This window comes from Silene latifolia, chromosome 9 (assembly GCF_048544455.1).
Source record: "Silene latifolia isolate original U9 population chromosome 9, ASM4854445v1, whole genome shotgun sequence".
Lineage (NCBI taxonomy): Eukaryota > Viridiplantae > Streptophyta > Magnoliopsida > Caryophyllales > Caryophyllaceae > Silene > Silene latifolia.
The window spans coordinates 34,417,310-34,433,002 of NC_133534.1; the positions used below are offsets into that span (position 1 = coordinate 34,417,310).

General features: G+C 36.0%; 3 protein-coding genes across 3 annotated transcripts; 2 read left to right on the forward strand and 1 right to left on the reverse strand.

Annotated features, from left to right (window-relative positions):
• Positions 1 to 2,148: 2,148 nt before the first annotated feature.
• Positions 2,149 to 4,602, forward strand: LOC141599543 (SKP1-like protein 1A). The gene is made up of 2 exons (XM_074419578.1): positions 2,149 to 2,798; positions 4,236 to 4,602. Exons 1-2 carry the CDS (start codon positions 2,433 to 2,435, stop codon positions 4,407 to 4,409), a joined length of 540 nt encoding a protein of 179 aa, XP_074275679.1. The 5' UTR covers positions 2,149 to 2,432; the 3' UTR covers positions 4,410 to 4,602.
• A 3,646-nt stretch (positions 4,603 to 8,248) lies between these two features.
• Positions 8,249 to 12,711, forward strand: LOC141599544 (SKP1-like protein 1A). Its single transcript, XM_074419579.1, has 2 exons — positions 8,249 to 8,879; positions 12,047 to 12,711. Exons 1-2 carry the CDS (start codon positions 8,442 to 8,444, stop codon positions 12,218 to 12,220), a joined length of 612 nt encoding a protein of 203 aa, XP_074275680.1. The 5' UTR covers positions 8,249 to 8,441; the 3' UTR covers positions 12,221 to 12,711.
• Positions 12,712 to 13,035: 324 nt separating this feature from the next.
• Positions 13,036 to 15,431, reverse strand: LOC141602583 (uncharacterized). The gene is made up of 2 exons (XM_074422791.1): positions 15,170 to 15,431; positions 13,036 to 14,395 (listed from the first exon to the last, which is right to left on the reverse strand). The coding sequence occupies exons 1-2, from the start codon at positions 15,383 to 15,385 to the stop codon at positions 13,280 to 13,282; spliced, it is 1,332 nt and encodes a 443-aa protein (XP_074278892.1). The 5' UTR covers positions 15,386 to 15,431; the 3' UTR covers positions 13,036 to 13,279.
• Positions 15,432 to 15,693: the final 262 nt, after the last annotated feature.

Below are 15,693 nucleotides of genomic sequence, written 5' to 3' on the forward strand. Positions count from 1 at the left end.
ATTATACAAAATCAATGAGTCGTAATGGTAATATAAGAGAATGTTTGGTTCTCTTGCTTTGATGATTAGGTTACGAATGTGAATTGAAGAGGGTTTTGAGATTTTGGGCGAAAAGGATGGATGAGTTTAGGAAATTTTGGTCTGCACATTCTTTATACAAAAAAATAAGGGTACTAAAAAATCAGTGTACATAATAAAGAAGATGGGGATAGTACAAGAAAGAGAGGGTTAAAAAGAAAGAAACCGGTTTACCAGTAGCCTTCCCACCTGTTCTAATCAAAGAGAAAGGATATAAAAGTTGGGTATATTGGTAGTTAAATTAGAGTTCGGAGTATTTTGAGAAGCACCCAAATACTCCCTCCATACCACACCAATGGTAACATTGAGAATCTTGGCACTATTCATGATCGTAGGGAATCTTCGATATTATTCTTAATCTATAAGACAAAATATAGTCATGTGAGATCTTGTTTGATTTATCATCATGAATGCTATAATAATATCAAATTTTTATAATTTTTAATAATGTGTAACTAAAGCTATTCACGTTGCAAAACGTATCTCGACAAATGTGAAAAATTCAATGTTACCATTGGTGTGGTATGGAGGGAGTAGTTTGGAGTATTCCCATTAAATAATCCTTAGAATTATAGCATGGTTAGAATTGCCTACAAACACATACTCCTTGCTTAAGGATGGGTACGTTCACATGCAAAGCCTATAAGATTAAGATTCTAACACAAAACAAACACTAACAAATACTCCCTCATATTCACTATATTCTTCCCTATTTCCTTATTCGGATTATTCAGGTTTTCTTCCCTATTTCCTTTTATGTGTTGATTTGTGTGGTCCAAATTAAATTGCATGTGGGGTAGTGTGTTTTGTGTGGTCCAAATTCACTTTCTTATTTCTTGTGCAAAAAGGAAAGGGGAAGAATATAGTGAATAGGAGGGAGTACGAATAATCTGTAGTATTTAGTTTTAATGAATGATCACATACTGATACAGACACTATAAAGAGTTTCAAAAAGGTTGGTATGATCAGTATTTATGATTCTCAACTTCCTATTTTTTGTGTTAGTTTGGTTGATAAGGCCGAGGGACAATGGAATATACTCCCTTCTTTCAATGAATTCCATAAATTTGATTAAAATATATCTCACATATATTAAACAAATGTATAAAATTCATTTAAATGAAGCGAAAAAACTATAAAAGTTGTATTAGTCTTACTAAATTATGCAGAAAGTTGATCAAATGATCAAATAATTATCTTTCTAATATTTTTCTAATAATTACATTGTTGACAATCACTATTTTATTCCTTATTTTTCATTAAGTTTTAATATTTGTTAGACGAACACTGAATAATGTTATGGAACCTTACAACTGGAAGAAATAAACAACATTTTAAATCATTAATAAGGAGTAACAAGGAAGAAATAAACAACATTTTAAATCATTAATAAGGAGTAACAAGTTATCTATTAGTCGTGGATCATTGCACTTTGAGGGGTTTGTACATTTAATTTATTAATTTGATATGGAGATAACAATGGGGATAAACAACATAGTAAGGTAAACGACTTGCACTTTTGAGGAGTTTACATTGTATAATGAGGTGATGACAATTGTTGAGCTAAGTATTTGGGTGATAAGCAAAGCATTCAATGAAAGTTTAATTCATTTACTATAACTATATGGTGTTTTGCGGATAACTAACTTGATTTACAAATTACTAAATTATATTCCATTAAAAAATCTATCTATAAATTTAAAAAGTGAAAACTTAAAGATAAAACTTTAAAATAATTTGTAATTATCCTCTTATTCTAACAAATTGTAATTCCTATTCCTAGAATCCTTACGTAAACGTACTTCTTAATCTTATATAAAATTAATAAGATAATTTTTTGAAAAGATAATTGAAATACAACTTTTACGTATAATTCAAAATGATATTAAAAGGTCTAAACAATTAGAGGAATGTCAAATTTGAAACCCGTGCAACGCACGAGCACAAAATCTAGTTTAATATAAACCTATTTTCAAAACGAGTCAAAATCTAAGGACTTGACCACAAAAGAAAAAGGTCAGATTAATCGAACTCGGAATTTATTTTTCTGAATGACGCCAATTATCCACCGTTAAATTCTACTCCGTAATTTGTATTGTATTGGGCTTTCATATCCTAAATAAGAAAACTAAATTGATCCAAAGAGGTAAAATATAACCTACTTGAAAATCGGAAACGCAGAGAAGCTTCTTAGGAAAGATTGAAAGTACAAAAAATATGGAAAGCTTCTCTAATTAATTCACTATAAATACAACCATAAACCCCTCAGTTTCTCCTCACAATTCACAACGCCCTCTAGTCTTGTCCAACACAAAACCCTAATTCACTCCAATCAAAACACCGAACTCACAACAATGGCGGCCGCAATTGAAGCATCATCATCTGCTTCTGTACCAACAACAGAAGCAAAGAAAATCATGCTGAAATCATCAGATAACGAAGATTTCGAGGTGGAAGAGGCTGTTGCATTGCAGTCTCAAACAATCAAACACATGATTGAAGATGATTGTGCTGATAATGCGATTCCGCTTCCTAATGTTACTGCTAAAATCTTGGCTAAGGTAATTGAGTACTGTAAGAAGCATGTTGAAGATGGTGATAACAAGAATTCCTCCGATACTTATACTCCTTCTATTACTAATTCTTCTAATGATGAACTTAACAAGTGGGATACTGAATTTATGAAAGTTGATCATGATACTCTTTTTGATCTTATTTTGGTATGTTCTACTCTTTATTTCTTGTTTTTATTCTTTATTTTTACTAAAGTTTGTATCTTTTTTCGTTTTCCGACTGTTGTTTTTTCTTGATTTTAATGATGTTTGTTTGAGTCTCGAGGTCTCACAATAAAATTAGGGATTCTAGTTTATGTTAATGTGTTGTTCTCCTGTTCTTGATTGTCTATAATTGTATTGTGCCCGGGTTCTCACAATAAAATTACAATGAGACCGTCTCGCAGAATAATTAGGGAATTCTCTGTTCTTGACTAGAATACCCTTTTAGTGGGGGCATTTGCTTGCTCTTTCTACTTTGTTTGTTTGACTTGACAAAGTTTGGATCGTTTTGGGTTTTACTGTTAATTCTGTTGTTTTCGGGGTTATTTTAGTTCTTATGGCGAATTTTAACACTTGCAGATGTGAAATTAATTGATGTTTGATTAAATTTTTATTCAATTTGTATGTGTTCAATTAATATTTGTTAATGACATCAGCCCTAGTTTTAATTTTGCTTTCCATTTAAAATTATAAGATTGTTTGTTTGTGATATGTAATAATCCCTTTGTCCCTATCATTTGTTTGAATTTGATTAAAATACCCGTCACAAAGGGAGTACAATTGTATCTGAGATTCTATATGGTCGGTTTGATTTGTGTTGAACTTCCAGTGTCTGTGTTTGTGGTCCTGGAGTAATTTTGGGTTTTGCAGCCTGGCTTTGTTGCGATTCTAAAAATTATTAATGTTTGACTCGATCACCAGCCCTTTTGGACAGTTAAGAACCGTTAATGAGATCATAGATAAATAGAGTGCATTAATGATTGGGGACTTGTAGGTCGTGTCCTCGAAACGAGTTCTAAATCTCCTAATATTATTCTTTATAATCTGTTTTTGTTGAAAAAAATGCACACTTGTTAAGAAATTGTTTCAAGTCTTAGGTTGATAATAACATTAGTTAGCAATTTAAATATAGCTTTGGAAAGAGGGAAATGCCCGTGCTTCGTAGAATGTATAGTGAATTTGTTTACGGTAGACCTATGAAGGGGGGGTTTTATATCCGATAATCTCCAATTGCGAGTGCATAAGGGAATGCAAAACGACTCAATCACCAATGGAGGGAGTATGATTTATGGTTTTTGAATTGCTAAGTTAAGGCATGTTTGCAAAGATAATTATTGTTGTTCTGATTTTGTACCTGGTAGTCCATTGGTTGATTTTTGCCACAAGTATCTTGGCTTTGGAAGAAAGTGGTACTTTTATTTTGTTGTTTTAAGGTTCTTCTATTCACTTGATAGTTGCATAAATGCTTTTCCGGCTATTTAGCAAATTATCTCATTGTTCTTGTTCTTGTGGTTAGTATCTAGTTCATACTGTTTTTTCTTTCCCTAGTGCCTTTTCGTGTACTAGGTCAATGTATTTAATGAGTTAATATTTTCTGTTCAGGCTGCTAATTATCTGAACATCAAGGGTTTACTGGACTTGACCTGCAAAACGGTAGCGGACATGATGAAAGGAAAAACCCCAGATGAAATCAGGAAGACATTCCACATCATTAATGACTACACCCCGGAGGAGGAGGAAGAAGTGAGGAGGGAGAACCAGTGGGCTTTCGAATGATCATCTCATCTGTCATCCATTTTGCTGAAATGTCTATAATTCCATGGGCTGTTGATATGGTGGACTAGATGTTTATTGGGCTTTAGACTTTAGTACGTATATCTTCGATGCATTATATCTTCGATGCATTTGACTCGTGTGTTAGTTTGTGCACAATTTCCCTAGTAATGCAAGCCTATTATTAGAGTATCAACTCCGTTTTAATCTCTTGTTTTTTCCGCATTTACCTTGTTATATTTTGAAATAGAGCATATGGATGAAGCCTGTGACTGGCTCTGCAAATCTGTGCTACGATGATAGCCCTCTGTACCCACGATTTCTCCTGAGGCTACGCTGTAGTTTTATGCGAAAAATTAGGAGCTTAGCCCATCATCATTTGTAGTCGGAAGGTAGAGCGGAATGAAATTTCATTCTACAGCAAAGATGAGAATTGAGAATACAGTATACAAGTAGTTTTAACATTCAGTGAGTCGGTTTGGGTGTATGAGTAGCAAATACACCCTAAAAGGCTAAAACATTTAGCTCCACACGTTTAGCAGTGTGAAAAAGATGAAGTCAATAACACTTATTTTCGAATAAATTGCTCAATAAGTGCAAATAAAGTCCAAAAAAACATCTACCATTTTCCCTCAAATCATCACCTCAAACCCTAATTTTTGCTGTCAGCGGGGATTTCAATCTAGCATTGCCGATTGTTGCAATTATAGTTGTCGTCTTATCTTCATCTTCAATGTCCTACCTTCTAATCAACTACCAACACTGATAACTATAATACTAGGTTGCTAAATGCTAGAATTAACTATCAAATTAACAATTTCTAAAACCACACATTCATTCACTCAACATAAGAACTAAACCCAAGGAAAGAGTATTAGATAACTTTAAAGGAGAGTAAAGAGTTTTACAATACCAAAGTTGATGACTTTGAAAGAAAATACACCAAGATGAAAGACTTAGCCAACCATAGTTTGATTACAACCCAATTTTTGTGGAAATATTACAATGAAAATAGAAAATGATTAAGGTCTAATTATTACAAGATTAAAAGTCAAGCCAAAAAGATTATTTTGTTCTCAAATATTGGGGTATATATAGTGCTGCACGAAATCCTAGGGTAAGCACGGAACGGGCCTTCATTTACGTCAAAAAGCAGAGCAACAAATCCTAGTCCAGCACAACGACAGACTACCGGCTAAATGTCAGACTGCCGGTTGAATGGCAGACTGCTGTGGCAAATGACAGACTGCCAAAATGCCTGATCACTTCTTTCTAAAATCCGCCTTGATGCTTGTTTTGTTGCTTCCAAGGTCCTTCTTGCCTTCCCTTGACTTGTGACATAACTCGGACATGATCTTGTTCACTTGGTCAATCTCGAGCAAGTCTAAATACACCACGATCATAGCCCCGGCAATTGAGAATCAATTATTAACATAAACATACTTAAAGACCCTTATTAAACACATGAGTAGTGCTAAGAACACTCATTTGACCCGACTCTTTATGACACTATCAAGCAACCCGACGTAGTCAGTCAAGCATATTTCCCCAAATTCGTCGTCTTTTTTTTTTTGACAAAGGTGTACTATTTTATTTAGACTATAAAAAGGAGTATACATAGAGTTCGAAACAACGAAACAACAAAGCAAATTACAAAACAAACATAGGGGAATTAGATACCCCTAAGCAAGTAGAAATCGAACTAACTGAACGAAAATTACAAGCGACACTAACTGAAACTGAACTACGATACTTCTTAAACGGTGGATGATAATAGTCCTCGAACGGAAGCAAGTCGGCTTCCTTACGCTTAGTCCTCCTTTTACCTGCAACAACCAAATCTGTGTACCTGCAAAAAAAAGGTAAGCGATTGACAGAAACTGATGATCTCTTCTCCAAATTAGGAGTAGACCTAACCATTCAACCCTTACGAATGGAATGCTCCACCTTGCGACAACACTTCATGCTCGAGTTCATGCTCGAATTCTCTTTGACTTTGACGGCCACAAATTGAAACTGAACCGTGGATACCTTGCTAACAAAAGAGGAATCAGATGAAAGCCGCTTCTTTTTGGCAATATGTGAAACAGCCTCCTCATGACCCAACTCAACGCTCTCAGATCCCAAATGCGAAAGCTGATGGTTCTCTTCATGAAAAGGATAAGGAATGGGAACTGCTGCTTCCCTTGAAAAATTTTCATGGGGAGTTCCCGTCGAAATAAAATTTGTAGAGATGAGGGGACGAACCCTCAAGGACGACAATGATCTTGGATGGAAAAAAAGAAGATCCCTCCCGAGTAATAAATTCTCATAATCTTGGGGCGACAAAACGCAAATTTTTATTAGGATGCTTTTTGTTGGAGAAGGAGAAATTTGCAGGCCTTGAGGTAAAAGAAGTGGAGGGATTACAATCATCCTTAGCGGGCGAAGCCGGACAAGCCTCATTAAGGTTTTCAGATTCCATAATAATATCAATATCAGAACCAGGAGTAGTAATCAGTTTATCAGAGTCCATAATAATGGCAGCACGAGTTCCAGATGCATAAGGGCTTTCGGAATCAATAATAATATCAGAACTAGTTGCAATTTCAGCATGAGTAGGAGAAACATCATCTATAACCAAAGGGACTTTACTACAAGACGGTATGTCCAAATCAACAGGGATTGCAAACTTTTCAACCCCATCATTAACTCGCAGAGGTTTCTTGCCTTTCTTGTCGGAGGACAAAGGGTTAAAAGGATAAACAACCCGTTTCCCATTAACATTTAAAAGTAGGAGATCGGCCACGGAAAGGAGTTCTCGATTAACATCATTGTTATGTGGTTCAAATTTTACAGCATGTTCAAAGTCGTCAATAGCCTCGGAGAGTAGATTCAAATGCTTAAAGGCCAGACCCCTACGATATAGGGCCTTAACATTGGTCGGATCAAAAGATAAGACAAAAGTGCAGTAACAGCAAACCCGATTATAGTGGGACAACTTCAACTCACAAACAGCTAAATTAAGGACAAGGGAGAGGCACGGGGAAGTGGCTACGGGCTGGTCGTGTGCGGGTGGAAGTCCTAGGAAGCATACAAGTTTAATGGCTTGAGTGTAGTGACGAGCAGCCAAAACGAAATCCCCTTCCCTGAAAAGGGAGTTACCCCTATCTTTCACCAAATGGACATTGGAGATGGAAGGTACCCCCAATTCCATAAGCAACTTAGCAAGGTCATCATCATCGACCCCATTATCATCCACAACAAACAAATCACAAAGATTAAGAAGCGGAAATTGATATTCCATCTACTGAGATTATAACACCGACAAGGTTTGATACACCAACAAAACAAAGATTGAGAGAAATTAAAACTAAGAGGAAGATTCAGAACATTCCCTGACCTTATTAAGATTAACCGGTAAAATCCAAAGATAAAGATAGGTGGTTCTCACCGGCGACCTGCGGAGTGAAGATGAGGCCGTCGGTGAGAGAGGCGATGCGAAGGTTGCCGTGCGGTCGTCGTCGTTTTAGGCCAATTTGTGACGTTAATTGCCAAGCTTTTCGTTATGACTTTGCCTATGAAAGACCTTTGATTTGCTGTCTACTTTGTCAATGCCTTTCTCCGGTGTCTCTTTCATCTTTTTCGGTGAACAATTGATAGGAAAATAGTTAAGTGGATTTTATTGCACACTATATCAAACTTATAGGGCCAATTTACACGCTGCGAAACGTTTAGGACTATATTGCACATGGGCGTAAACATTTGGAGTGTATTTGCTACTTGCCCGAAAATTACACTCTTAGCACTAGCGGGCTGTCCTTGAATATTTTATTTAGTTCATGCCCGTCTATTAATTTAGCAGACCGTGTTTTCCTTATCCATTAACCATTTTTTTTTACATTTCCGCGACCAAGCCCGGTCAAAGTAACAGGCCGAGATCTAAAATTCAACCAGAAACCCCTCAATTTCTCCTCGCAATTCACAACCCCCTCCAGTCGAAGTACAACAACACAAAACCCTAATTCACTCCAATCGAAACTCTAAACCCCAACAATGGCGGCTGCAATTGAAGGCTCATCGTCTTCAACTGCAACAGAAACAATGGCGACCGCAATTGAAGTATCATCGTCTCCAACTGCAACAGAAGCAATGGCGGCCGCAATTGAATTATCATTGTCTTCAGGTGCAACAGAAACAAAGAAAATCGTGCTGAAATCATCAGATGACGAGGAGTTCGAGGTGGAAGAGGCAGTTGCATTACAATCTCAAACAATCAAACACATGATTGAAGATGATTGTGCTGATAACGCAATCCCACTTCCTAATATTACTGCATACATATTAGATAAGGTAATTGAGTACTGTGAAAAGCATGTTGAAGCTTCATATACTTATACTCCTTCGGATACTACTTCTCCTGCTGATCAACTTAAGAAATGGGATGCTGAATTTGCTAAAGTCGATCAGGATACTCTCTTTGATATTATGTTGGTATGTGCCTACTCTTTTTTCCTGTTCAAGTTGACTATAATACCCTTTTAGCGGGGGTATATCATATATGCTTGCTCTCTCTATTTTCTTTCGTTTTACTTGTAAAGGTTGGATATTTGGTGTTTTGTCGAGGTTTCCGGGTTTGTTTTCGTACCTAAGGCGATTTTAGCACTCCCAGATGTGAAATTAACTCATGTTTGATTAAGTTTTTATGCAATTCGTATCTGTTGAAACTTGAATGAATATTTGTTTGTTTATTTGTAGTGACATTATACCTAGTTTTAATTTTATGTATTCCATTCAAAATTATAAGGTGGTTGTTGTTTGTTTCTAGTACAACGTATGTATGTGTTGTTTGTGATATGTAATACAACTGTATCCGGGATTCTTTGGGGGTTGTTTGATTTGTGTCGAAATACAATTGTATCCGGGATTCTATAGGGTTTGTTTGATTTGTGTTGAACCTGGTACATGTAGAGAATTTCCTGTATAGGAATGGTATTTTATATCACTGAAGTGGTCTCCGTTTGTGGGCTCAGAGTAAGTTTGGGTTTTGATATGTTGTTAACTTGAAGCCTGGGTTTTGTGAATCTAAAACTTATGTTTGAATCGTGTTAGATATAATTATAAGTTTATAACCATATAGAATATGATTCCATATAGAAGACTGTTATTTGACTCGGTCACCAGTCCTTTGGGACAGTTACAAAATTGAGTAAGGAACTAAGGATCCATGAACATTAGGAGCCATGAAGGTCCATTACCTATTAATGGTCCGTATTAAATTTTGAGCTCAATCGTGTGGTTGTAAATTCACTTGATAAAGAAAAGGTTAATGAGTGAAATTAGGATATATAATTAAATAGTCCTTGTGAGAGGAAATGGAGACAAGGGAAGTGAAGAGGGTTCGTTTCCTACAGAATTACCCTGATGAGAGCCGTACAAATAGAAAACCCATTGATGATATCATCTGTAAAAAGTGTGCATTAATGATTGATGACTTGTGGCCTCCAAACGAGTTCTAATGCGCCTCCCAACTTTTACACCCCTCCCTTTTTATTAGAATAGGTGGAAGGGTTACCGGCTAAACAAGTTGCTTTCTTTTTTAACCCCTTTCTCTTTCTCATCTTCTACCTTAAACACCATTAATTTTCTTTTCTTCTCCAAAACACCATTTATATGAATCAATTTCCTGGATTAATTGACCCACGGCATTCACTAAAGGATCAATCTGTGTTACCCCAACTCTCCGACATGGGTGTCGTGTCCGACACGTGTCGAGTGTCAAATACGGCTATTTTGTGCGATTTTTTCAATTTTTTGGTCTAAAATTAAGTATCGAAGTGTCGTGTGGGTGTCGACACGATAGGTGTCGGACACGCGACGCGACAGCTAAGTAAAGTGTCGGAGTAACATAGTGATCAATATTTTTAGCTTTGTCTCTAGTAACTATTCCTCCAGCAGAGTACATCAATCATCAATATTTTGCAGTTTAGTCTCTATCAACATTCACTAAAGATCTGAAACAATCGCCTCAATTAGCAAAAGCAAAATGTTCAAAATAATATTCCTAATGCAACATTGATGAGCAGAGTCCATCATTTAAAAATTAGGCGTCAATAATGGAAGCCTTAGTTAAATTCATAGTACATATGGAGTATATAAGATGATATGAACAGAAGCTAACTCTAAAAAAATCTAGCACATTGTGTCAACCTCTACAATAATGATTAGCAGGGGAAACTCCACAGGTGTAATAAGAAGAGCCTGCTATTGAACAAGGGTGTCTTTAGAGAGAGGATAAGAAGGGTGTCAGATGTGTGAGAAATGAATGTAATTAGGGATTTAATTTAGGGATTGTGTATATTTTAGCAAGTTAGGTAATAGCGAATCAGGGGAGAAAAATGAGGGGATGTAGTAGTTGTACAGATTTACAGGTTAACAATGAAAACGCAAGAGGAGGAAGATGAAGATAGGTTATAAAGTAAAAGGTGGGACCCGCGCTACTTTTTACCTATAGTTACCGGTTAACAAGTGTATATTGGTAGTTAAAATAAAGTATAGAGTATTTTGAGAAGAATAGTATTCTTAGAGTGATTAAAATACATGAAGTAGCAATTTAAATATAGTTATGGAAAGAGGAAGATGCTCCTGCTACGTAGAATGTATAGTGAATTTGTTTACTTGTAGACTATGAAGGAAGGTTTGTATGGGATGAAAGAAAGAGCCATAATTAATCTACAATTGCATCAAGAGAAAGAGTGCATAGAGGAATGCAAAACGACTGAATCACCTATAGTAATGGAGGGAGTATAATTTATGGTTTTTGAATTAGCAAAGTTGACACACAGTTATTGTTGTTTTGATTATATAGTACCTTGTAGTCCATTGGTTGATTTTCTCCACGAGTATCTCGGCTTGGAAGTAAGTGGTGATTTTATTTTCTTGTGCCTTTTTATGTGTAGTAGAGCTGATCAAATGGCCCAAGCCCATTGGCCCTACCCGGCCCGCCCGGTTTTTTTGAAGGGCTTGGGCCATTAGTTTTGGCCCAAAAAAGCCCATGGGCCGGCCTAAAAAGGCCCAAAATATTTTGGGGCCGGGTTTGGGCCAAGCGTTTGGCCCAAATTTTGGCCCGACCCGGCCCATATTTATTAATAATGAATATTTTTTCTAATAAAACCTGTTAAAGTTATACTCAACTCTTTACAAACTCAAATATATTTTTTTAGATTTATAAAACAAAGTATAACATAAATCATATCTAAGAATGCATGATTAAGCATTCTAAAGTGGCGATTTTTGTCATTATTTTATTTTAGAGAGCAATTAATATGCATTTCATCATATTTTGTGCAATTTTATACACTATGTATGTTTTAAAAGTTGTAACTGAAGGTATTACGCTAATTATTTCCTAGGGTAAGTCGTAAATTTTAGGGCCCGAAAAAGCCCATTTAGGCCCAAAAGCCCGCATTAGCCCATAAGGGCCGGGTTTGGGCTTGCTAAATAAGCCCACGCATCTGGGCCGACCCAGCCCGGCCCACACAAATGGACTGCTTTTGTTAGAAGGGCCCGGACCAAGCCCGCATTGGCCCGACCCATGATCACCTCTAATGTGTAGTTGTGTACTGGTCAATGTAATTAAGGAGTTAATGTTATCTGTTCAGGCTGCTAATTATCTGAACATCAAGGGTTTACTGGACTTGACATGCCAAACAGTAGCGAACATGATGAAAGGAAAAACCCCAGAGGAAATCAGGGAGACATTCCACATCATTAATGACTACACCCCGGAGGAGGAGGAAGAAGTGAGGAGGGGGATCCAGTGGGCTTTTGAATGATCATCTCATCTGTCATTCATTTTGCTGAAATGTCGATAATTCCATGGGCTGTAGATATGGAGGAGAAGATGTAGTAGTTTTGTGAACAATTTCGCTAGTAATGGAAGGCTATTATTGGAGTATTGAGCAATTTCGCTGGTAATGGAAGGCTATTATTTTAGAGCATTCACCTCGTTATATTTTGAAATAAAGCATATTGATGAGGCCTGTGACAGCCTCTGCAAATCTGGGCCAAATTGTCACTATGGTGAATCAGTGGTGGCCCTGCTTGCCCAATAGCGCCACGATTGTTCTCCTGAGGCTCTTTTACTCTATCCCATAGAGAACTATAATATCGCCTGTTCGTATTTTCTTTTTGGATTGAGAATTTGAGATATCAATACTGACCATTCAGTGCTTAGCCCATGATCATTTGTAATCGGACGGCGGGGCGGAATGAAAATTCATTCTACAGCAAAGATAAATTGATTTAATCTTTTATGACCTACTTATAATAGATCCGGACTCTTTTTAACACAAGGAATATATATCCTAAAATCTGAGTTGATAAGATTTCCTGAAATTGATTCGATAATAATACATTCAAACATATGTAAAACAGAAGTGGTTGACTTCTTTGAGTGAGAACTTTAGTTCGGCTAAACGAGCATGAGTTTGGCTTTCCTCATGAAGTAAAACTCATCCAAACTTGAAAAAAATGTGCTCACTATCAAATTTGTGAGCTTTACCGCGAGCTCAACACCAGCCTAAATAAAAACAATTAATAGTACGATTGTTGGCACAACTAATTTTTTTCGAATGAGTTAAACTTAAAAGGCGAAAAATATAAATTTATTATGGAACCTATACTAAACCAATGTAAAAGACTATCAAAATTATGTTCGCTCTTGATACCGTTAATAAGACACAATCTTTCCTATATCATAAACAACAATCGTAGAATTAATTAGCTAGATTATATAAAAGAGTACGATATAATGGTTTCTTAATAACTTAATGAGACACCGTCTCAAACTTTTGTAAATTAGTAGTTAACCATGGCTGATGGCTCCTCCTTCACTACGCTTCAAACTTGCCAATCTCAAACGCTTTCATCAAACATTCTTCCTTGTCTAACATATCCTTGTACGCCGCAACAACCCTTGATTCATTTTCAAGCATATTCAACAACTTCTCCCTCTCGACTTCCCAAATCTTCTTCTCCATTTTCAACTTCTTATACTTCTTCTCCATTCTCGACTTCTTATTGATTTTATCCTTAAGCTTCCTTATTTTCTCATCTTCTGTATTTTTCGCCAACAACCCTTCCATTAACATTTCGCGCACTTCCATTACCTGTTCACTCGCTTTTCTAGCTGATTTCTTCGCTTCTCTTTCATTATCGAGCTCAATCCCTAAATAGCCGTTATCTTCCTCCAATCTCATACACTTTTCTTCTAATTCCGATACCTTGGATCTTTCCTCATCGAGCTCAATCCCTAAATCGCCATTCTCTTCCTCCAAGCTCGTACACCTTTCTTCTAATTCCAACACCTTCAATCTTTCCTTATGGAGCTCAATCCAATTGTGGAGCTCATCCCTTAAATTGTAATTAACTTCCTCCAATCCCGTATACATTTCTTTTAGTTCCGACACCTTCAATCTTTCCTCATCGAGATAATCTTCCTCCAATCTCGTACACATTTCTTCTAATTCAGACACCTTAAATCTTTCCCTCTCGAGTTCAATCCCTAAGTTAACCTTTTCTTCCTCCAATCTTTTACACTTCATCTTTAAGTCCAATGAATTTAATACTAACTTGTAACTCGCCTTCTCCATCAGCTTACACGGCTGTTTTAGTTTCGACACATTCTCTAATACCTCCTCGAATTCTTTAACAAGATCTCTCTTCTCTTTAGCCATTATCTGTATTTCCTCCTCCAAAACCCTAAGTTGCTCCACAAGAGACATAGTTTCTTCCTTAAATTCATGCTTTAGCTTGTTTTTCTCCTCATTCATCTTCTCTTTCTCAACTCGAAGTTTCTCCTCCAACTTTGACTCAATTTCCTTTCTTTTCGATACTTCGTCTCTCAACAACCGATGCAAGTGATCTACTAACACCATCCTCTGACCGTCTGAAAGGTAAATATTTTCAACTCCTTCACTAATTGCTTCCATCTTGTTACAATCAGTCTCCTGGAACAAAAAACATGTTTCAATTCACATATTCCGTGTTGGTAGACAAAAACCTCATAAATCGTGTTCTAATTTGATAATTAATTCTCAGTGCTATAAATTAATCCTTACGTTCTACCTTAACATTTTTTTTTAACTTGTTTTATAATCAATGGGCGAACCTAGAAATAAAATTTTGTTTAGCGAATTTTCCTCATATTGTTTTATACATATGTTAAGACCTATTCTAAGAATTTTGGGTAGCAAAAAACAATAATCTTAACTATTTTTCGCAAACTTGGGGTGACGAGTGCTACCCCTTGCTACTAGCTAGGTTCCCCCCTGAATGTTGGACCGAGATTTATAATTAGGGGTCAAAAGTTTCTAAGTGTGCAAATCAATAATGCTATAGGTTTTTTTTTTTTTTTTTTTTTTTTTTTTTTTTTTTTGGTGTGAATCAATAATGCTATAGGTAAAACTACAAAAATCACAACTTTTACCTAAAGTTTTGAAATTTTCATTGTCTAGGGGGCGACCGCATCTCTATTATGCTAATCAAATTTATCAATGTCAGATTATATATTAACCTGCCGTGATTGATGGCGGATCGATCTTGCCTCTCTATTATGCTAATCAAGTTTATCTATTATGCTAATCAAGTTTAGCAATTAGCAACAAGAACGAAAATAATCGAGAATTTAAGTACGTGCAACAACTAATCAATACTAAACGCGAAAAAATAATAATAATGCGAACCAAGAAAAAAGGGGAAGAAATTATACGAGTACAACTTACCGAAGAATCACGTAGAAAGTTGTAGAGGTAGAGGGAATAAATAACCAAGAAATTAACAACAGCTGCAATAAGTAAATATTTATAGTAATTATCGAAAAACAACGAGGTTAATAAGTAAATAAAAAATCCAATTCTTTCCCACATATACAATATGCTTTTAGGAAAGTAGATGGGAGTTTCTTTGTTATCAAACAATTTTGGCACCGCCATCGCCATGATTTTATTTTGCTCTGATTAAAGCTAATTCAGAAAAAAGTTTAGGAAAGTGCCCTAAAACATATACGGAGTAGTAGTTACCTAATTAAACTCAACAGGATATCTTTTATTTTAACAAAAATATTCTACTACTAATAATAATAAAACTAGGTTTGCGACCCGTGAAATTCACGGGTTTATCTGTTTTAGTTTTGATATTTTTATCGTATTGTTAATATTTGTTCGAGCAATTAGTTGTTGATCCATTTAAAAATATATAGTCTTGAAATACATAGAAATTAGTTAGTTAATACCTTATTTCTTTGACA